Genomic DNA, 23,982 nt, shown 5'->3' on the forward strand with positions numbered 1-23,982 from the left:
TACAATTGGCATACAAGTCTAGTTTCTGATTAAAGAAAATTAACCTTCTACAAATGTATGTTAAACCATACTACCAAATTCTAAAAAGACATATTAGAAACTATTACCGTCACCAATGAGAACAAGACTGGACTGATTGGTTGCTTTGCCATCCTGAATTTGAAAGGTATAGGTGCCTTCATCCACATCTTCAAGTCTATCCATAACCATTTCAATCATACCAGAAGTGTGGTCAACCTTCATCTTGTATTTCTTCAAGAGAAAACATAAAAGTGAGCAGAAAAGTCATCTTCCTATCTCCCAAAATAGAATGTTTTCAAAGCCTCCTGGATGATTTCTTAGAAACAACCCCACAATGTTAAAGTACATACAGACATAATGTTAAGTGGTAAGTTTACAGCTGAATTTTGAGCGCACATATAACCTTCTCTCCCTCTCCCCCAAAAGTCTATTTTGGGTTTTCACTCAAACCACACCCTGGAGTAGATTTGGGGAGTGTGTGGGGTGCATGCAGGGGAACTTCTGTGGTGTGAGCATAAATCCTTTTGCTAACAGAAGGAGTGCATTGGATAACACCCTGTTACAGAAGCAGTTACTTCCAACTACTTACCTCTCCATTAACAATTTCCTTGTCGTTAAATACAAAGTTGACTTTACCATGAGGAGACAATTTCTCAGCTTGCATCCAGAATCGCACCTGTCCCTTCTCCAGAATTTCAACTGCCAATTCAGACTTAAGGGGGACAACTGCAGCAAAGAAGTAGAGCCTCAATGGATGTTTTTGGTGTGTTCACAAGCACCGACTTTACTAGTTCTTGGACTAATTTCCTCCATTGTTAATCTCTGGCTTATTCTGTCTTTATTTTTTTCTAAATGATGGAAGCTTGTAATCCACACAGGTAGATGTTTCAAAACTTGTGTTATTCATGTAGAATAACATGAACGCAGATAAACAAACTACAATGAATTTTTTCCTATTGTTGTCCTTGCAATATTTGTTCTGCATATATTTATACTTTCTCTGACATGAAATGCATTTCTCTACTCCACTCTTGCTTTCCCCCTGAAACCTCTCTCTCTCTCTCTCTCTGGCCACGTACACACTATAGCTTTAAAGTACATTTCCCCCACACAGCGAATTCTGGGCACTGTTGTACTTCTGCATTCTTTCAATGCATGCCAATATGTGCACTAGAACGGTACACAAAAGGCTCATACATGTGGTTGAGGATTTTGCTTTTTGCAGTTACTGATCCTGCCTATGAGCCTACAGCCATACATTTTCAATGCGCACAGGTACACTGCAAACACAACCAGGGCAAAGCTTGCCATTGCTCCCCTCTATACATTGATTATGTGCACGTTCTGCTGTCATTTCTCCTCATAACAATTTTGCTGAGTTTTCTTTCACAGAGCTTTCCTTGACAATATTTTCCCCTGATAAAAATGTCAGAACCCAGGGTTTATTGGGTGTCCTTATCAATATTCTAGCTATCTATGCAGGTGCCAGTTAGTTATTAGTACCCAATCCCAAGAACAAATGCCAATTGCTCTCTATTTGTTTCTTTCTCATGTTCCATAGCCTTGGGAACATTTAAGATATGCTTAATTTCCTTCTGACATGCATCCATTTTAACCTACAAGGTCATCTACCTAATACTCAGCGAAGAAATTATGGCATAAATGAGTACAACCAAGTTTAAAACTTAATAGGTAATATTATGGGAGGTAGCGGCGGCAGGTTTTTAGTGAGAGACAAGAATTTTATTCTGCAGAAGTAGTACCAAGTAAACAGATGAAATCCCCAAATTTAGATTCTACTTGGCATCATATCTCCATGGAAACCAGGCAGCAAAAGCTGGGGAATCTGCCATAGCCCTGTGACAAAAGAACCCAAGATGCTAGGGATGTAGGACACTGGCAGATCATTATTTCATTTTGTTTGCCCTTCCTTGTGATCCTTTAGACTGGAACACAGACCAGCAAGGCAACTGCATCTTAATTTGTGGCCTGTTTTTGAATAAGTCTAATCCCCAATAAGCAGGGTCCATGAGCCAGAAGGAGAGGTGAGGGAAGCTTCAAGAAACAGGCACTGAAATGCCCTGTGAAAAAGCTATTTATTATTGCAACACCTGAATGTGAATAGAAGGAGGCAACCTTATGACCTTGCATAACTTCTAAACCCAGACCCTCCAAGTGTTCCTATTTTCCAGGTACGTCCCTGATTTAGAGAAGCTGGCCCGGTTTCTGATTTGATCGTGGAATGTCCCACTTTTCCTTAGGATGTCCCTATTTTCATTGGAGAAATGTTTTAGGGTATGTAAACCCAAACAAGTTAATGCCACATGTGTCTGTGCTTGCATTAACCTGTGGGTGTAAGAAACACACACACCAAAAAACAGACTTTGTGCAATGCTACTTGTGCTATGCTGTCAGTTCTGAGGCAGTTTTAGGCCCTTGTATATAATTAGCTGTAAATATTTTAGCCTAAAATAGAACAGAAAGCAAGCACAGGAGTGGTGCAGCTTGGTAATTTTAGACCCTGGACTCAATAGTCTTAAGGAAGTAGACCTTTAGACAGTGATGTATTAGTTTAATTGTGCACTACACAACTGACATTTCTATTCTCTCCCTCCCTCCCCCACTGCCTTTCTGTGCTTCAGAAATCTGATATGTAAGAGCAAAACACACACAGCACCCCCCTCCCAAGTTTGCCAATCTGGATTGCAAAAAGTAATACTCTGAGCATGTGCAGCATTCCATTTTAGACTCAAATCACAATACTATAATGAGTACAGGAATAAAAAATGTTACAAATGTGAAAATGACATCCCTAACCTTGGGGGAACAGAACCATGTGCTTGTGAAACTGTGACAGAAAAAGAGTTAAGCAAACATCCTGAGGAAGAGAATAGTCTCTGCTATGTGTGGACATTAATCAGGCATCCATTAGAAGTTGATACCTGAAACAGGCTCAAGCATTCATATGACCAGTGCCTTTTCTTCTTCAGGGGATACTTTTTGTTGTTAAAAAGTGTGACACTTTTCGTAACAACTTCATGGTGAGTACTGGCACTATTTTTCTATGAAGAGAGCACTGCATATGACTATCCAGCAGGCTGATGCTTGGAAGCACTTATTTTAAAATATGCCACATACATTGATTCCTTTTTCCACTTAACTATTTTGTTGTCACTTACCTGGAAATTTGTGTTCATGGCTGAGTGCAAGTAGGCGTTTCATTTCTGCAAGAGAAAGGCAGATGTATATAGAAAAGAAGCCCTTTGTTTGGCATATTGGCACATTTTACGGTATGATCATTCATTGTCATGTGACATAAGAGGCAAAGGGAAAGGATGACAGGCGGACGAAAGAATACTGGTGCTCACCTTCCTCATCTAATGTATAGCTTGATGAGACTCCATCTGTGTCTGTTACAGTACAGGAGTAAATGCCCAAATCATCTTCACTGAGATCTTTAAAGATAGCTTTTGACCTTTAAGACAAAAGAGCTTTGTATAAGCAACTGATACAAGTTAAAATCAAATATCAGAGAACACCCACATACAATATCTGGCAAGTATGTACGTGAGGTACTGTTAGCTCAGGTATTAAGGTGGATTTCATTTATTTTGATAGAATATTTCAAGCAGTTAGAATTTAGGATGAAAGGATTTCTCAATTTTGGTTCTCTCAATTTCTCATTTTCCCTGTCTTTTATCTCAGTTTTTCACATTTTGGAGCAGTCTGCTTTTTAGAAAAAATCCTCATAAGCATTTTAGTGCAATTTCTCCAAACACATTTTTATATGCAATTTTGACTAATTTACACATTTTTTTGCAAGCAATTTCCCCTAATATATGCAATTTTTAAAACACCGGTTGGAGAACTGCATTGCAAAATTTGGGTAAGCATGAATTTTGAAGGATTGCGTATTGTTTCAGAGAGTGCAAATCTGATGGATTTTGCTTTAAATGCAAGCTGATTTGAATTTCTTCTTCATCTCTAGTCACAGCACAAACTACTGTGGTCTCATGGGTTAAATCTAAAGTGCTGTAAAATAACACAACTTGAGTGTTGAACCAAAGATCAGAAAAATAACATTCAAGAACCAAACTGTCCAATCTGTGACTGGATTTCCCCACACAATCTTATTTCCTAAATTTAATCACAGGGATGGAGCAATTTGGACTGGGGCTCTGGCAGAGTGTGAGGGGGTCTAGCCTTTTCTCCTGTTGTGTGCTGCAGTCCAGATATAAATTGCACACATATCTGAACTACTGTTTGCTATGAAGAAGAAAAAAACCCATACAGGCACAATATGCCTATGAGTCACTGAATTACCGGTATTTTCAATAACATGTATCATTTTGTACTACCAACAGTTTTAGACTGGTCAGACTGGAATCTCATTGCAATAATTTAATCTGCATGTGAAAAGAGCATAAAGAAAACAAGTAACATGATCCCATAGAAGGAGTCCTTGCATTTCTGAAATTTCTTACTTTCCACCTTTGGTGTCAATGGCTAACCGCGAATCATCATCAATTGGTTCATAATTCTTGGACCAGATGAATTTAGAGTCTGCAGTCATCTGATCACATTCAAAGTTCAGGGAAATTACTCCATTGTCATCTACTTCAACCACAACTTCTTTTGTTCCTAGAAGATCAAAAGAAAGCATTTTAAAAACTGTCATCTATTTTCTTCAGAAGCTGAGCATAAACAGAATATTGCCGTGGGGAGAAATTAACACTTTTATCATATCAGAGAAATAGAGTTCACCAGAAAAAGAGAACTCCTAGCTACAACAGACCCAAAGGATACAGTCTGACTCCCAGGGGTGCCAACTTGAATAAAATATTGTGGGGGCCGAGGTAAGCCCCACCCCACATAATCGATCACAAGATGTAGTGCACACACACCATTTGAAAGGGAACACCCATGAACTTTGTGGGGGCCTGGCCCCCTCAAATATTTTACTGTGTGAGCCAAAGCGCCCACGGCCCCTAGGAGTTGGCTCCTACGCTGGCTTTGATTGTCAAGCTAAGATTCAAAAATGGAAGAGGCAAGTGTGGAAACAGTTTTACACTTGGGGAGGCAGGCTTTAGGCTTCCCAATGCCCACTGTGAAAACAAATGCTGGATGAGATGGGCCTTTGGCCTGATCCAGCATGGTTCTCCCTGACAAGGAATCTAGTCACCAACTAGGGCTCAAAATAAGATATATATATAAACAGAATAGGAGCTAAGAGAGGTGGAAATAATTCAGGGATAGTAAGGATGTGGATAGTATATAAGTAAAGGGGAAAAGTCCTCACTGCCTTAAAATATCCCACCATGGTGTCATTTGATAAGCTGGTGAACAGTACTTCAACTGACGCTTCACCAGTTTTAGTTTGTGTACTTCATCTAACATTGTGCATTTTATATGCTGCCTAAAAAACTGAACAAATATTCAGTGGAACAATGATCCTAAATAATCTCTTGCTACCACCATAAAAACCTAGGAACGAGGACACTGGAGATTCAGGGTGGGGTTATGATTGTTTCTTCTCTTTCTAGAAGAGGAGAGTACATTTATGTCTACCCCTCAGCTTATCCCCACAGTCTCCTCTGGTGTCTTCTTGCTTGTGGATTACATCAAATATGTGATGGGGTGGAGTGAAGTAGACTTGTCTAAGTCTTCTGTTATTTGAGAGGAGATGCAGGCACTTAAAGAGGTAATGTAAGGTTCAGCTTCCTTTTCATAACTATAGTGCAGACTGTGTTTGTTTCTAATCATTCTTATATATACAGACATTTTTACTTTGCCCCCAGGGGAACCAATGAAACATGAACAAACCTGGTCGAGTTTCAGCTATTACAGGGTCAGTGGGATCTGAAGGCTTCCCAACTCCAGCTTGGTTTGCTGCTCGTACACGGAACACATAACTGGTGCCCTCTTTTAGGCCAGTGATCTATTGAAAACAAAATTCAGGAGAGCAGTGAGTGAATATTTTTAGGCTGTGCCTGCAAATTAAGCTGTGAAGACTGGTGTCCACCTGAACTTCTGTGTTACTGTTCACAAGATTTGCTTCACAAAGCACTCAAGATGGAGCAGGGCACCATGAGCCACTGAAATGCTCCCATGTTATTAGAATTCTTAGCGGAGACTAATTAACAGACTAGAGTCATTGGATGCTTCTTATCCATAGTGCTAGAGAGGAACAGCTGCATGTAGAGATACAACCAGCTACCCTGTCATCTCAGGTATTTTCCTTAGAGCTGAAATGCAATGCCTCTGTAGGCACAGGCATATAGACACAGCACTATCCACAAATTTAATAAACTACTATGGAAATTTTTTCTAATAATGACACTAGCTTTTTACATGAGCTTTTAATTTCTGACCCTTTCTCTTCCCAATGTAGAAGCTGGTTCTCTTCTTATTTTGTTTCTTACTCTGAAGATATTTCCAACTCATAATGGACTCTATTCATTGACTTGTCTTGAATTTGTTACTTCCTTGATTGCTTATCAGTATGTAGCTCTTCTCTTCTTCGTTCCCTATATACCACTTCTTTAGGAGTGGTTATAACTTCAACTTGTTCCAGCTGGGTGGGGTAACATTGTTTTTGATAACATTGCTTTATTTGTTTGGTTCTCATAGTTCACTTTTCGTGCCATCTTCTACATTGCTTCATGTGCTAGAACAGCCCCTTTCACACCATTATGACAAGTCTCTCTTCCTTCTTTAAGGTCTTAGAACCCTAACCCTTCCACAACACCTTAGCTTCACCCTTAATGCCCGCTCCCCTACTCTTTATGAAAATCTTTCACCTCCCTTCTCTTTTTTCCTGATGCATTGACTAGTTTCGACATCCATTGGGCAGGCTTCGCTCATTTGTGATGCAAGTAGTAATCTATCAATTCCTGGATAGTCACAGGTTCCCCATCCTCGATGCAGGAAATTATCCAGCCAAACCCAAGCATAGGTTTAAGTCCCTTTTGGGAGCCATTTCACAATATGTGTAATTCTCCCAATGAAACCAATGGGATTTAAAAGTGCTTAGCACTGGTTAGACTTTGCCCATCCTTGGAAAGGAATCAAGACTCTAAATGCAGATAATCCTATGTTTAGGACCAGTTCTGTGAAACTGTATATTCAAATGTTATAGAAATAGAAATCATAAATTTGTGGTAAAACAAGATGACATGGTGTGGTGTATATATAAAAAAAGAGCCATCTTGTCATATAGTTTCCAGCACATGTCTGAACAGAATGCTCATGAGCTTGAGTGGCTCATTTGTTCAACAAATATATGCAACCACTGAACACGTCATCCTATTTGCTTAACACTCTACTTCTATTTCTGATGTAGTGAATCAGATTTCCTCCCAGTGCAACTGCAGTAGATTTTTATGGGTGTGACTGAAGGCAAAACAGTTCCTAAGCAATCTAAAACCACAAGGAATTGCCAGAAAAATGAAATGTGTAACAATTAGGGTTCAGTATCAGTCATCATACAATTATTTGTTCCCTAAACTGGCTTACCTTGAAGAATTTGTTTGCAACAGCTTTCTCGTTCACACTCCTCCAATGTTCCTCTGGTGCATCTGTTTTTTTCATGTCAACATAAAAACCAGTTACAGGACTTCGGCCAATGTAAATTGGTGGTTTCCACAATATAACCAAAGAATCTTTCCTAACTTCGCTGCATGACAAATCATGGGGTGGTCCTGAAAGATAAGCAAATGACAGAAGAATACAACTGAGGTCACAATAGTGATTAGCACACAATACAGAAGAAATAATAGCAACAACATCAACCTTTAATCAAATTGTGACCTAAACTTAGCTCATATTAAAGAAGAAAATGATGTCACCGTGACTTTCATCTCTCTTTATCCATGCTACATCACCATGTAACAAGAGCATCCCATTTTGAGTATCTGACGCAGGTGGCGCTGTGGGTTAAAGCCTCAGCGCCTAGGACTTGCCGATCAAAAGGTCGGCGGTTCGAATCCCTGCGGCGGGGTGCGCTCCCGCTGCTCGGTCCCAGCGCCTGCCAACCTAGCAGTTCGAAAGCACCTCCGGGTGCAAGTAGATAAATAGGGACCGCTTACCAGCGGGAAGGTAAACGGCGTTTCCGTGTGCGGCTCTGGCTCGCCAGATGCAGCTTTGTCACGCTGGCCACGTGACCCGGAAGTGTCTCCGGACAGCGCTGGCCCCTGGCCTCTTGAGTGAGATGGGCGCACAACCCCAGAGTCTGGCAAGACTGGCCCGTACGGGCAGGGGTACCTTTACCTTTACCTTACACTTCAATTTGCTTGGCAAATTTTGGAGAACCAAACAGGTATTTATATTTAGAAGAGCCCTGTTTGTCATATTAAGGTCATATTAAAGGCTGTCCAGGCTCCTGGTTCAAAATCCAACAGTGGGTGCTCTTACTTTTGAGTAAGGAAAGAATTTTTTTTAAAGACAGATTAATGATATAGACCCAGCAGCCACAGAAGAGCTATTTCATTTACAGAGCTCACAAGGTTAGCTGAGATGGACCCAATCTAGGAAAAATGGCCAAGGAACTTGAGTTCAGGGTCAGTTACAAGAAGCTCAAGGCTGCAAGAGAATGAGGTGTTCTAATAAGTTTTTCATGCCCACCAATTCAGCTTTGAAACTGAGGTGGGCATAGCCCTTGAGTGCCTGTTCCTACATCAGCAGGTACATAGTCTATCTGGAAACATCTAATCCCTTCTCCTAAGGTGGCACCTGGTCCTGGGAGAGAGCATCGGACCCAGCTGCTTGGCTACTCTGATCTGCAAACCCAAGCCCTCCCCAAATTCCAACGATCTCTCTTCCAGGGGAGGGAGCTGGAAGTCCTATTTCCGTAGTAGGGCCAGATAGGACTGGGAGAAGGAGAGGACTTTTTCTTGTCTTGCCCTTCCATTCGTTCTCATCTTCCTCCAGAGCCTGCCATCCTGTGGCTGAACCTGATGGAACCAAGGAAACCATGACAAAGGCCCTGAAGATAGTAGGAGCTATCTTCAAAATCTAACAGCTTTTTAGAAAGTGTTTAGCACTCACAGAAGCATTTTTTCCCTAACAGCAAGTAGCCTGTTAGGATCACACATAAATTGCTATCCCAGTTGGCATACTGTGTATTTCCTTCTTATCTTGTGGAAAGTTCAGTTTGGCATATCAGATTGAAGAAGGCTACTCCTACCAACTCTAAAGACCCCTTACTGCTTCTAACCTGGAACAGCAATGGTCCATTCTTCACATTTGAAGGACTTGCTAGCTGGAGAAGGAGGGCCAAGGCCAGCTAGGTTAGAAGCAGCCACTTGAAACTGGTACGTCATATTTTCCTTCAAGTCATGGAGCTACATCATGGATAGGGGGGAGAAAAGTTAATATGGCATGCAACATTTTAGTGAACAATTCATTCATCTTTAATGTTGCAAATGATACTTCATATTGCCTTCATATATAGATATATCTTTACACACACACACAGATAGATAGATAGATAAATAAATAAATAGATAGATGATAAATAGATAGATAGATAGATAGATATAGATCAGGCATAGGCAAACTCGGCCCTCCAGATGTTTTGGGACTACAACTCCCATCATCCCTAGCTAACAGGACCAGTGGTCAGGGATGATGGTAAGTGTAGCCCCAAAACATATGGAGGGCCAAATTTGCCTATGCCCGATATAGATATATAGACACACACATATAGAGCCATTTTATATGCCTGATTTAGAAATAGTTGTAACTTGCACCTTCAATCTGCATCAGGCTTAAGATCCTATAATGACACAAGTCAAGCAGCTTTCTGATGCTGTCAACCCAAGCATTGCTTTTTAATTTTTACCTACAAAAGTATAGACTACACAGACATAGAGAACATATCCAATACACTAATTATGTCTGATAACTGCAAACAAAACTACATTAAGAAAAGAAAATATAACAGAATGAGTGCAATTAAAATAGCATGCAGAGCAAAATAAATAAATCAGATTATAGGTTTGGATCCGAAAATAAATTAACCCAAGGAGTTCATGTAAGGTAAGGTTCTTGTCCCCTCTTTCTAGCAGCAACTACCTGCACCACCAAAAAGCCTCTCCAAAGTGTTTGGATGTGGGGCTCTTGAATAACATGGGAAGAATGGGCCTGGGGAGCAGGTAATGCCAAAAGTCAGGCAGAGGCCTAGTGTCTAGCAGTAATAAAACCAATCTCTTACCCTGTATGCCCTCTCACTAACTGCCTTAATGTTAGCCTCTTTCCACTCTCCAGGTTTTCCACCAATCACTTCCCGGTAATTCACATAATAGCCAGTTATATCAGCTCCACCGACAGTTTTCGGCTGTTTCCATCCAAGGACCATTGAGTCATGAACACTTTCAAGCACCGTGATGTCATATGGTGGAGATGGAGGAGCTGTTTTAGAGGGAATAGTTTATAGTTATGACAGAAGTTATAGAAAAGTTATGATAGAAGTTAGTCAAATCAAACATTTGTTTGGATTCAGATCTCTCCCAAACAAAATTCTATCAGTCCACAGGAACACTTCCTGGATAATGAATACAGGCTTCCGAAATCCATGTTATGCAAGAGAAGAGACCTTTTGGAACTTGCTGTTTATAAAAAAATCTGACCTTCGGTGTGACTTCAGCTCTTAAGAAATGATAAGTCTACTTCAAAATAATGAAAATGCAGAATGAAAACCGTGGTAGAATTGTGCTTTAAAAATATCTGGAGATGTCAGTGATCTATATTCTTTTGCTGAATTCCCTTACAGGTTTAAAAATAAAAAAATAAAACCAACCCTCTTCATGTTTGATGGTATAAGTGCACATCTTGGCATACCTACCTTACGGAAAGTATATGCACATCGTAAGACAGCAGACCAACTGAAGGATAACTGAAAATATTTGGAGCAATGCTTTTATATATGGTAAGAAAAAAAATGAAGGAAATATCTTTCCAATCACAACATTCACACGTGATATTTTCTTCCTGTAACTGCAATGTCATGTTGAAATAGACCTTACCTGTCACTGGTCATTATTAATTATGGTCAGATTTCACCTCTTGGGTGTTATGGCGGGAATTCCACCATTCAATTGATTAATCTTTTTTACAGACGTTTATCATATCCCAACTTGATTTAATTAGAAAAAGGAACTTACTAAATTTCCAAAGGAATCTTTGCAATCAACTGTGTGGATTTTCACAAGATTTATGGGACAAGCTTTCCTTAAAGCCCATTTGTAAAAGAGAAATAAGAACCAGTAACCAGATGGAGCAAGAATTTTTCAGCAGATGCCTTGAGGTTATGTGAATTATCTGCTGCTGAGGTCCATCCCTCTGCTTACCTCTCTGGCCTTCATTAAACAAAGAGGTTTGTTACTTTCAATTGAATTTAGAGGTTGAATTGAGGTTGTTGTTTTGGCCTTTTGGCTGGATTTCGAATTGTAGTCCTGGAGTGGGGTGTGTGTGTGTGTGTGTGTGTGTGTTGGAAGCTGTAATGAATCTGATGGGATAAGATGGGGAAGTTTTCCAATAAATAAGATTTAATTATGGCTCACTGAATTTACTGTTACCATAACATGTTTGGTTCAGGTTAAGTTTATCCATATTCAGCTATGTGTGAACTGATGCATTAGCAACCATGCCTCAAAGCAAAGGCTTAAATTAGATGATCACAGGCCTATCTCAAATCTATTATTTTATAATCTACAGTATTGCTGTATATAGTATTTTGCTGTTCTGTTTCATAGACTAGAATAGCAGACAGATCTTCACTATCTCCCTGGAGAGTGTAAATTCGCATCTTGCACTTAATTGTAAGCCACCTTCTGCCCATGCAGGTTTAAATGGAATGTGAACATTCTGCTTTCAGGATGTGAAAAACAAGTATGGCCCCTGTCTGCTCTGCTGTCCTAGGTACTGCTTATACGCTTGGTTTCAGGTGGACATTGTTTTTCTCTATTTGGTCAGATCCTCAATGGGAAGAAACAATCTGATCCTAAAAACTACTACTGCTCACCCCTCTCTGGTGGTTGCCAAGTCCCCTTTTTCCTTATCTTATTTGTTTCTTTGTCTGTTCTTTCACTGGTTGCCTGCAATTTTGTCTGTGTTTCACTCATGGGTGGGTGTATCAATTTATTGCGTTTTTGTGGGGTTCTAAACTTTTTTATTTTGTGAAATGGGTATTTTGCAGACTTTTAGATTGCCAAATGTGTCTCCAGGCCTCAAAAGATTGGCAAATTCCGATCTACTAGGTAACAAAATTGGTGATGATATACCAAACAATGATTGTGTGTCCAACTTGATCTTCCCTTTTTCACTTCCACTGTACCATGATTTTGCAAAAAATAAAAACAAAGTGCCAAGAAAGCATAAATATCACCAAGCTGATATTGATGTGACATATGTAATTTTTTTACAATTAATTAGAATAAGCCTAAACAACACTAATCAATTAGCAAATGAATGCATCATGCAAGCTCATTGTTAGATGCAACATACATATGTGCCATAGCTCTAATTGCCAGTATACATAATGACCTTTGGTAGAGAGCAGAGCATTTATTAGATGGAGATGGTGGAAAATGTAGCATTGGCAAGGATGAGTTTTTGGAGCTTGGATGATCACAGATGATTAAGTGTCTGAAATGAAGGCGCTAAATGATGAAAGCACCGCATATGACCAACGCTCACCTATATCACCTTTCTTTTTCATTCTCTGCAGTGCTGAGCGGTCCTCAGGACGAGACTTACTTGCCTGCTTGGTAGCTGCTTTTTGTGGTGAAGGAGATGGAACTTTTTCACTCACTTTATTGTCTGTCGGACTCCTCTGCTTACCAGAGCTATCGGGCACTGTTTGCCTGTTAGGTTTAGCATTGCGTTTTAACAAAGCATCTGTGTCAAAGATAGGCTGGGAGGACTCATGCATGCCTTCCCAGTTGGCAGTGTGGTCTGTTAGTCCATCAGCTTTACCACTTAGTCCAGGACATACATCATGAAGCAATCCTCCCCCTAAAATTGCCAGAAAACAACAAAGACATTTGAAATTAGAGCCCATTCATTCCCAGTTCTCCATTATTCAAATGAATGAAGAAATGGACACAAAGCATGACAGAGACAGGACATTCAAAAGATACACTCACAGACAATACACTGTATGGTTTGATTTATATGAAATTGTCATCAGCATATAATACCATACACCTCAGTTAATACTTGCATGCTGTTAAGATTCTTCTGAATGTTAGACTGAACAATATCCATTATATTGAAAGTACTACATTAATGCTCAACTATTTGGAGGGATATATGATCTGTTAAAGAAAGCTCAGAAGCATGTTACACAGATGATCTCTGAAGTTGCAAAGTTCTTCAATTAATAGGATTATTAATGCACGGATCATTCCAAATATCTCAACAGTAAAATACAATATAAATAAAAAGACTTTGGAACATGAAGACATAAAAATCATTGTATTATTGGAATCAAGCAATGAAGCAAATTAGGCCTGGAAATTAACAAGCATACTTTTGCAAGCTAGGGCATGTTAGAGGTGAAATATATACCACTGCATGGAATCAGACTGCCAGGTCATTTGAGAGAATGATGTGAGGTGAACTTATTTTCTATACAGAGTTACAGGGAACACACCCAAGGAAGTCTGGGATGGTGAAGGTGAGAAGTCTACAAGTGCATGGTAACTGGATGATGACTGTGAAACGATGAAAGTGAAATACAAAATATTACCAATGCATAGTCAATGTGCACAAACAGTACTGCAAATAAATATTATTAGTTAATTGCACCCCTGTCTTTAATACTCGTAATGCTGTTTTCCACTTCTGGTATAGGAACAAGAGGTCACTTACCAATAGCTGCCTTGACTTCAATGGCTTCTGACTCCTGTGAATACTCACTGAGTCCTGCTGCATTAACAGCTCTGACACGGAAAGTATAGTGATCCCCAGTAGTAAGTCCATGGCAAGTAAATCTAAAGTAAAACACCACTAATGACTGCGCCATCAGATTTCAGATTTTGCAAACAATTGAGCCCTTCTATGATATGCTGCATTTGGACCTCACTCTTTAAAAGTTCCAAGAACCCAAGGTATGGACTAAAAAGGATATCTCAGATGGGGCAGCACTGTATAGACTCTCCTCCTGCAAGAGAGGGGAGTGGTTGTGGTCGGGAGCCGGACTCCGCCTCAAGCAGGGGGCGTTAGCCCCCTGCCTCCCACTCACCTGGCTGGTGCCCACGCCCCCGGGCAGGCACCCAACCAGGTGCCTGTGAGGGGGCGTGTTTAGCAGCCTAAATTGCTGCGGCACCAGCCTTCTGGCCTCACTTTTTGTCGTCCCGTTGCGAGTCACTCACCCTCCACTCCCTTAGAGCTCAGGGTCTCAGTTTTCTTTTGGCCTTGCTATGGACCTTAGGTTGGTCGCCCTGGTTGTCCGGGGGGCCTGGTAGGAATTTTTCCATTTGGCATTAGGCTTTTTGTTTTTTTTCACCTACCTCGTAGCAATCGTCATAACTTTCGTGGTATTGGTGGGTAGGTTAGGCATTGGAATAATGTGTTGTGGTGTGTCAAAGGGCTAGGTGTGGCCATCGCCTGCGCCTTCAATTTTGGGTATTCCGTTAAAGGAATCCGGCGGTCCTGTATTCTGTCCGATGCCTGCATGGCGGGAGGCCATGGCACAACCCTCAGTGACATCAGGGGAGAGCTTATAGTTGGATTAGCATCAACAGGCTCCACCTACTGGTGAATAAACCCCCCTGTTTTAGACTCACCCCTCTCTGAGGGGGTGGAGTCAGCTGATGTAATCCAATGCCTAAGCCAATACCTTTTCACTTGCTGTAATCAATAAATTTGTGGCCTTTTCTTGCCCATTAACCTTATATCACGTGTCCTTGTGTTTTCATTCCACTACGCGGGGATCGGGTCCTCGAACCACAATACTGCATTCTGGTGCAGTTTTCATAAGCAAGCATTTTGGCAGGACTATGTATTTAGAAACACAATTAAGGGAGGGCAGGAAAAACAATCCCAGCTTGTGTTTCAGATTACTTGCAATTATTCCTTGTACTTATTCCTTTATTTTTTGCTAACTCAATGCTTCTACCTACTGCAAGGGAAATATTCTAAACATGAAATGGGCCTAAGCATTATGTATACCAAGGACACAGATCCTGTTACTGTAAACTGTGTTTGGATAACATTGCTATTGTTATTATGAGGTGCTTTTTTTAAGGAGCAGGGGAAATGCTCTTAAAATAGACTCCCTTTTGGCAATCCCATCTTCAATACAGCCTTACAGAGACTGTTGTCCCTGCATAAGTGAAATCACAAATGGTGCCCCTGTATATTCTTCTCTAAAAATAAAACATATTTCTCTGGATGAGATATTATAACAACTATTGGGCAAAATCCAAGAGTGTCCGTCCTTCAGCAGATGTCCTCTTTTGCAACAATAGCCTTATTATAATTATTCACTTTGTGCCAGCAAATAAGTGATTAGAATTGGAAATGCCAGTTGCTGCAGAAGCATAATATCACAAACCACAACGTTATTCCAAACACATTAATTTGAAGTTGAGGAAAGGTATTCTTTAACTTTGAAGTATTTTTAAAAACCTGGCAAGCTGTCTTTTAGCACATAAAAAAGTTCAAGCTTCCCATCCAGCCATTAATCTACTTACCTTGTGCCTTTCACAGGATTATTGTTGCATGGTTCCCAGTGACCAGATCCGACTTTGCTTGCTTCTACGTAATATCCAATCAACTCTTTTGCATCTTTGGATTCTGTCCAAGTGACAACTACTGAGGTGTCTGTATTTCTGACAGGTACAAGATGGCTGGGAGGACTAGGAATATCTAGAGACAAAGTATAAAAGTACCAGAACAAGTTAATGGTCACCATTGCTGACATTAATACACCAGATACCGACGTTTCTGTTACTTGTGCTAAATGTAATGCTGAAATCTATTAAGTGGCTAATAATTAGAGAAAAATGTGAGCAGATCACATCTTTTGTGTACAGGTACCTTGATTCTTATGTTTATTTTAATTGTGTGATAGCAGCTTTGCATGGGTGTGTGCAAGGGAATGAATGAATAAATCCACTCTCCATTTATTTATTCCCCCCAACCCCATACCCCAATCTGCAGGCTTATCTGTTGGCTTTGGAAAGGTGGTGCATGGGCTCTGTCAGGGTCCTAGAGCCCTCCTTCCACCTTCCTAAAGCTGGGAAAACACTTACTGGTCTTAGAGAAGGAGAAAGGAGGACTACAGGACCCTGCCAATGCCCTCCTACCTCCTTCCCAAAGTTGGGCAAGTAGCCCTCCACCTTGACTGCGTTAGGAGAAATACTGCGGTGAAACAGGATTGATCACAAAGTGTGGGTTGAACTTAAGGCAATGTGAAAAAATGGAAACACATATAAAAGCCAACACACTCCCATTCAAGGGAGAAAAAGAAACAAGTTCATAAAAATACTAAGGGATCTAAAGTTGATCCACAGTGGCCTGCACTATACACTTACCAAGTTTGTCACGAACCACAGTGGCTTCAGTGGCTTCTGAGGGCTCACCAATTCCAGCTGAATTACAGCAACGGACACGGAACTGGTAGGACTTCCCTTCAGCTAAGTCAAAAAGTGCAAAGCGAGGGGACTTTACAGGTATCTCAGTGTTCACTCTCTGCCAGTTTTCGGTTCCTGCAACACACTGAAATGGGAAGTTCAGAATTGGACAAAATCAGTATCTTACAAGAAACTTTGCAGCTGTCCAGCAGAAAGTAGCAAATTATTCACATTCTTACAGGGATTCATTGTGCTTCATCATTAAGTTGGAACACACTTTTCGTGGTGGGAGACTTGCAGCTTAGGGTGTTTCTAATGGAAAGCAGATTTGCCAGCTGCAGCAGAAATGATCAAATCCTACGTGGTTAATATTCTCATACCCAACTTTGTCTTAGAGACTAACTGTAACCTATTTTGAGGTAATAAAGCATGTGTATTTGGTGGATAATTATGATTACATTTGGCTGAACATGAGCAGTGGAATTACACCACAGTAATTTTGTTTGGGGGGGGGGGAGATATAAAATGAAAACAAAAAAAACCCCACTGGCTTCCATCCTAAGAAACAAATCTTCTGTGAGCAGATCAAGGAAAGCTCGACAATCTTCAGAAGTGGGTTTGGGGGACAGTAGGAGACAGTGGGAAAGTCCACTTCTGCAAGCTTCCTTCTGGGCACAGTTCTCAGGATCCAACTCATTAAGCATTAGAAAATATATCTCGGGGGCAGGGTTTAAAAGTCAGTGAGGCATAATGGTTAGTGTTGCACTAGGACCTGGGAGACCAGGGTTTGAATCCCCACTCAGCCATGAAGCTCACAGAGTGATCTTGGGCCAGTCGCCATCTCTTAGCTTAACCTACCTCACAGGATTATTGTGAGGATGAAATGGGGAGGACGAGAACCACGCACACCACCTTAAAATCATTGGAAGATAAAAGGTGGTATATAAATGTAATAAATAAATAAAAACTTGGAGAACAAGTTTTTAATCCTGGTATGACTTCTGAGTTAGGCTCCCCATCTTTAGGAGAGGAGGTTTGGGGTGGGAATCACCATCAGCCCCAGAGATCCTTACTAACTTGGAGACACCAGTGCAAGAGGAGCCCATCATGCCAGTGCTACTTCATTCTGTGGAGCTTGAGTTGCCATCCTCTGACAGCAAGGACTCCAGTGCAGAAGCCTTAGTGGAGCTATGGCCTCTCCTAAACTGTGTTGAAGCCAAGGACTCTTAAAGCAGGCTAGGTCACCTTAAATAAGGCTGCCGTACGTCCAGATTTTCCTGGACGTTACTGGGATTTCAAAGATGGAATTTATGTCTTGGGGGGGATTTCTGAAAGGCGGCACTTTGTCCTGGATCTTAGACAAGAAAATAAAAAAACGTAAATGTTAAAAGAAAGCTCAACTTTTGGTGTCTTGGTTTTTACTTTTTGAAATGTGGCAACCCTACCTTAAAAGAAGCTCTTCTCACTGAAGGCGGAGCTAGAGTCCCACAGTTCCTATTTAAGGCTCAGCCTAAGGTTGAATTGTGTTGGGACAACATTTGAGCTCTGTTCCTAAGAAGCCACTAGCCTGAGCTCCACAGAGAGCAAAACCTAGACCCAGCCCTGCTGCGCCTTGTTGACCTGTTGTCTTCAATGTGTCCCCACTGGAGCCAGAATCCTCATATCCAAGGCCATTGCTTGGAAGAGAACATACCCATTCCCAACTATGCTACTAATCAGTTTGTGTGAGCACAGACGGCTGCTCTTATTTTTAGACAGGATTCTAGTTAAGACTGAATCTATTTCTATACTGCATTAAGAAAAGGAGTTCATGACAAAAGGACTTGACCTACTTGTGAGCTTCCCACAGGGATTTGGTTGGCTAACAGAATGTTAAACTAGATGAGCCTTTGGCCCGAACCAGCAGGTCTCTTCTCATGTTCTTATGAAGAAAAGAAATGGCAAACCCTTCTCAAAAATATGTTTCTGCTACCTATTCAATATTTTCCTTTCAGTTTGATTCTCCCCCCCTGCCCCCAATCTTAACACTAGTTGGAGATTTTTATCTTTGATGTGGAGTGGGAAAAAATCAAAAAAAGAAAAAGGTACCAGCCTGCTGTTCTTTATCTGAGGATAAAATGTGGCTTGTGGGGAAATGAATGAGAAAACTATGCTCTGGCACTGTGGTTTTACCTTTTCAACGAAGTACATGACACCCTCATGGCCCCGCTCAAACGGAGGTTTCCAACCGAGCACAATATAGTTCTTTGTGGCTTCTGTAACATGAAGGTCTAAAGGTGGTCCAGGAACAATGCCCTCTGTATAAAAGAGTGAAGAAAGAAAGGTCTTTATATATTTAATGCCATAAATTGAAACTACCACAGAGGAGCCGAGCAGGCAGCCTGCAAAACTATTGATGCAGCTCGTTTCTGTGAGATCAAGCAATTTGAGGCCAGAGATTTAGACACTTTATTTCTCTCAAGAATATAGATTTAAAATAAATTTTCAACCCAACACAATTTCCACAGATGTGCTTTGTTCATATAGGTGGACACAATTTGTTGCAAAATTCAATATTCCTCATTATTTTAAATTTCAGGGGAATTATCAGCTGCCTCACAAAACTAGTTTGTAGGAAAGTTTTCTTGAGGGAAGTCGTGGCCAAAAAAAAAAAAAAAAGATTGCAACCAGTTTAAAATCATCCTTTCAGAGGAACTTTTGCTCACCTGTAGGTTCCTCCTCAGTGACAATAATCTGTCCAGTCCAGGGGGCAGAGGGGTGACCTGAAACAAAGTCAGAGCTTAGGCAGACGTGGGTATATGTGGGAAAGCACTGTATCTTACTAACGCAATTGCTTTTTAAACAAGGGTTCCTAACTATGACAGCACCATTTCATTAAGTAAGAGAATGTATTAATCATTTCTAGTTGCTGGCAGAGAGCCTGCCTCAAACACAGTGCGTCAAAATTCTGGCTACAATGGTTACTGAACTAAGTCGAAGCTTTGTAGCTGTAGATCTGGAAACAAACTAATTCAATATACGTTTGAACCAGGCTTAAATATATTCCTATAGAATGAAGAATCGATTCTCTCTACTGCAACATGATTGAAAAGAGAGCTTTAAAAGCCACACAACTATATATAGAAGGTATTCCATGGTATCTTGAAACACATGAGAACTGAAAGAGAATACTTGAACAACATCCCAGCCATGGCCAGCCAAAAATGTTGAAGTGGGTGCATTTTAGATTAGAGCTCTGGTGTGGGATGAACCCTTGGCAGCATAAAGAATTATTCAGATAATGAAGGCAAGTCTATCTGAAGCAAGAACATTTAAAGGACTGGCTAAAAACATTATGCATGTTAGAACATAGGGCTGCCATTCAAAATGTGGCCTCTGTTGTGGTAAAATTATCTACCACAGCTTGTTTCTGGAGAGTGTGTTCCAGGGCTGGTCCTAATGCCGAGTATATCAGATAGATAAGTGGGGATGCAAAAGAAATATTGGGAGAAATATGGAAGAGTTTGGTCTTGGCAAATCCTAATTTGCATGGTGCAGAGTTTGCTTTACTCTTGCTCCCTCTAGTGGAAGGACTCTTTGGTGACAACCTCCACAAATTCAAAATTTTCAACCTCTCGATGGGATGAGTATTAGGAAGACTCTTACTTCTAAGTCTGGCCCTATCGGCAGGATCCAGGGCTGCTACAGGCTCTGAAATCCGGGATGGAATGCTCACGCCAGCATTATTCACAGCTCGGACTCGGAATATGTAGGAGCGCCCTTCTATTAAACCTGTGACTGGGAAGCGAGCAAATTTCACTGGTGTCTCATTGCACTGGGACCAGTGGGTAGTGCCAACTTCACATCTGAAAAGCAAAAACAAAACTGTTTTTAATGTCAAAGAGAAATTACAAAGCTATTCCAGAATCTCCCCAAATACTTGCTCGTGTAATGCTGGCTTGAATATATATATATTCCATACAGCAAATAGATGGAGGGAAAAGATATGGAAAGGGGCTATGGTTAGATATGGAGTAATTCATTTGCACTGTTTACTAACATGTCTCAGCAACATTTGCCAACCCACATTCTTGACCATATTAACTTGCCTCCATCAGAAAAAGGAGACATAAAATAGCAAATTAATAATGCAGAAGGTGCACTGGTATTTTCCAAAAGCAAGAGATCCTTTTGGTCCCAGAGATCAGAAGTAATTTCATTCTGGCACAAATACTGACTTATCAATGAAGTATCCCAAGATGGGACTTCCTCCATCAACTGCGGGTTGTTTCCAGGAGATGATGACATAATCCTTGTTAGCATCCAAACACTTCACATCCAGAGGAGAACCAGGGGCTCCTGGTATGTCGGCATCAGCATCTATATAGATGAAGGCATGCATTTTAAAAGTAACAATTGAAAGCTATTGTTCAAAGGTACAATGTGTCTCTGCTTGCATCAGAAGTGGAAGTTTTGGAGCACAGTTCCAAATCTTCACTTTAGGTCTGTGATGGAGGTTAGGCTGATTTAGGCAATGAGGATTCACCTAACAAGTCTTGTCAGTGAAATCCCTGTGCAACATCCTCGACTTGCACAATGGGGATTTCCCCCCTTTCCTCTCCTCATAGCCCCAAAATTAACTGGGCAGGTGAGAGAACCCCCAGAACAACATGCAAGGAAAGGGGGTATAATTGCATCTTGCAAGCTGAAATGCTTGTGCTTATGAAATGTTTAACATAGTGTGACACTGAATTTCTCCCATAATGACCCAGTGACTGACTTGACATTTGGACCTGGTTCCATGGTTCTAGCTTGGTACTCTAACTGCTAAACCTCACTGGCTTTCACATGTTCCTTTTAATTATTTTAAATTGTTTTTAGAACTTCATTCTCATTTGCAGCATAATACACAGTGGAGGACTTTGGGTTCTTAAATTTCTGTGGCACCCTATGTGATGCTAAAATCCAGTGCCTTCCCACCTCTCTCCTTCCATTCTACAGCCTTGTTGTGGAGCCCCCTGCAGCACAGCTGAACCAGCTGCAGTACCTTAAAACCACCTCTGCTGTGTGTCCTTTTAAAGGTAAAGGGACCCCTGACCGTTAGGTCCAGTTGTGGCCAACTTTGGGGTTGCGGCGCTCATCTCACTCTATAGGCCGAGGGAGCCGGCGTACAGCTTCTGGGTCATGTGGCCAGCATGACTAAGCCACTTCTGGCGAACCAGAGCAGGGCACGGAAACACTGTTTACCTTCCCACCAAAGTGGTACCTATTTATCTACTTGCACTTTGATGTGCTTTTGAACTGCTAGGTTGGCAGGAGCAGGGACTGAGCAATGGGAGCTCACCCCGTCACGGGGATTTGAACCGCCGACCTTCTGATCGGCAAGTTCTAGGCTCTGTGGTTTAATGCACAGTGCCACCCGTGTCCCTGTCTTTTACAAACTTGTAAAAGGGAAGAATTCCACTACCTTTTCAAGAATGATGTATGAAGAGAATTCAGTTATTTCAATACACCTGCCCCCGCAACTACTCTTGACATTCCTCTATTTCCAGTAAAAATGGATTTGTAAACAACCCCACATCCTACACTTACCTGGGAGCAAGTCCCACTGGAAGCCTATAGGGCTTAATTCTAAGAAGATGTACATAGCACGGGACTCCAAATCAATTTTGATTGATGGGGAAACTCAAAAGTGCCCACTGGAAGTCCAGGGTGCTCTAGGATCACATTGCTTATTAATGTGAAAGGAAAACACTTTAAAGATCTAGCAGAGTCCTTACACGAAATGAATAGCCGCTTGCTAGTATAAATATTTTAGCTGATTCAGGAGCTCCACTTTTTTTGTGAACTCCCCAATGACCACAGCCCCTGGAGATTTCCTATAATTTGTTACCAAGTACAGTTTGCTCGTGTTCTGTAAGAGGGCTGTTAGCCACATTTCCCTAGGTTCTGCTGAACAGGGCAAACTGGCGCCATTCTGGGCTTGGCCATAGAGCTAAGAATGTGAAGAGCCTCCAGGGTCCAACATTGCTCTCTTCAGCTGCCTTCAGCAGCTGAGACTGATATAGAGTCACTGCATGAACCAGTGAAATGTGATCACACAAACACTTGTTCATGAGGCATTCATTCAAGCACTCGTTAAAGGGACACTCCCTCCAGGAGAAACTGTATTCATTGTGCAAAAGTTTAACACAAACCAAATCAAATGATTCTTCTGAGTAATACCCCTCCCCACCTTCTCACTATATAGAAGGGTCTGGAAACTTCTGTTTCAGTGTATCTGAAGAAGTGTGCATGCACACGAAAGCTCATACCAAGAACTAACTTAGTTGGTCTTTAAGGTGCTACTGGAAGGAATTTTTTTTTGTTTCAAATCAAATGAAGTAAAATAAATTAAAAGGTAGCACGCAGTGAATGTTCACTCAGAAGTAAGCCCCACTTCTTAAATCCTTTAAACAGGCCTTGATCCCAAGTCCGTGTGCATAGGAATATGGCCACAATTTAAAATGTTGATTTAAAACAAATTCTGCAGTTTGCCTGTGTAATAAATAATTCCACATAGACTCTGGTGTACTCAATCCCATCATGAGTACTGCCTGTCAAGCAACACAGCCATATGTTTGTCTCAGAGTGACAATAATGCAGTGGTGCAAGGGGAAATCTGTGGGTGGAAGAGGTGCTATCCTTTCCCCTCTTACTACTTTGCCCTAAGCTGTTCACTGTTTTACCATTTTAAGCCAGTACAGCCATCCCTCATTACAGAGATACAGTGGCGGGAGGGCTGTACCCCTTAAATGCACATGAGATTTTCCATGATGAAGCCCAAGACTCTGGGCTAATCTAGAGGATTTTTATTGATATTTCTATTTTTAGTAAAAAGTAGCCGCAGCCTCAAAGGTACCTGTATGTTTTCATCCGCCAAGCAAACAAAACGTTTGGGAGGAAAACAATAAATCAATAAAAATGAAACAGGGAGAGGTTTAACATCCCCCACTCCTCTCTGTTTCAGTACTCTTTCTCTGCTCAAAATTGGAGGGCTCCCCCTGAGCAGTTTTAACAGAAAGCAAAGGGAGTTCCAATCATGGATCTCCTGTGGCTCATGCAGTTTGGCCCTAGAACTGTAACATTGAAGTGTCTTCCACTAAACTCTCACACTAGCCCCCCTGTGCTCTCACCTAAAACTACTGCTGCAGTTCAGGAATCAAGCAGACACTGCAAGGATCTTAAAAGAACAATTCCATAGCCCCCTTTTCTTTTTCCTGGCAAATATACTCTGTTCCCCTTACCTGTCCAATTACAATTTCTCTTTTTTCCCTTTCTGGCAAGGCAAACTGAATAGGGAGTTAAATTTTGCTTTCAATTCTTCCAGCTGAGTCAAGAGCTGAATTGAATTTCTAGAATG

The 23,982-nt window shown here is 41.1% G+C and overlaps 1 protein-coding gene across 2 annotated transcripts in view; it reads right to left on the bottom strand.

The window, feature by feature from the left end:
* Nucleotides 1-23,982, bottom strand: part of MYOM1 (myomesin 1) — a 68,236-nt gene that overhangs the window by 15,446 nt on the left and 28,808 nt on the right. The window contains exons 11-27 of one of the 2 annotated variants that reach the window (XM_083748299.1): nucleotides 20,819-20,960; nucleotides 20,247-20,446; nucleotides 19,307-19,363; nucleotides 18,774-18,898; nucleotides 16,563-16,746; nucleotides 15,720-15,894; nucleotides 13,894-14,015; nucleotides 12,718-13,035; nucleotides 10,235-10,431; nucleotides 9,236-9,362; nucleotides 7,537-7,721; nucleotides 5,845-5,959; nucleotides 4,506-4,662; nucleotides 3,390-3,496; nucleotides 3,201-3,245; nucleotides 611-747; nucleotides 108-252 (exon numbers count right to left, since the gene is read on the bottom strand). In XM_083748299.1, the coding sequence (XP_083604425.1) occupies nucleotides 108-252; nucleotides 611-747; nucleotides 3,201-3,245; nucleotides 3,390-3,496; nucleotides 4,506-4,662; nucleotides 5,845-5,959; nucleotides 7,537-7,721; nucleotides 9,236-9,362; nucleotides 10,235-10,431; nucleotides 12,718-13,035; nucleotides 13,894-14,015; nucleotides 15,720-15,894; nucleotides 16,563-16,746; nucleotides 18,774-18,898; nucleotides 19,307-19,363; nucleotides 20,247-20,446; nucleotides 20,819-20,960 (2,538 nt within the window). The remainder of the gene's footprint in view (nucleotides 1-107; nucleotides 253-610; nucleotides 748-3,200; nucleotides 3,246-3,389; nucleotides 3,497-4,505; nucleotides 4,663-5,844; nucleotides 5,960-7,536; nucleotides 7,722-9,235; nucleotides 9,363-10,234; nucleotides 10,432-12,717; nucleotides 13,036-13,893; nucleotides 14,016-15,719; nucleotides 15,895-16,562; nucleotides 16,747-18,773; nucleotides 18,899-19,306; nucleotides 19,364-20,246; nucleotides 20,447-20,818; nucleotides 20,961-23,982) is intronic. The other variant, XM_083748300.1, reaches the window with a different exon arrangement.

This window comes from Podarcis gaigeae (genome assembly GCF_964106915.1).
Source record: "Podarcis gaigeae genome assembly, chromosome: 7".
NCBI lineage: Eukaryota > Metazoa > Chordata > Lepidosauria > Squamata > Lacertidae > Podarcis > Podarcis gaigeae.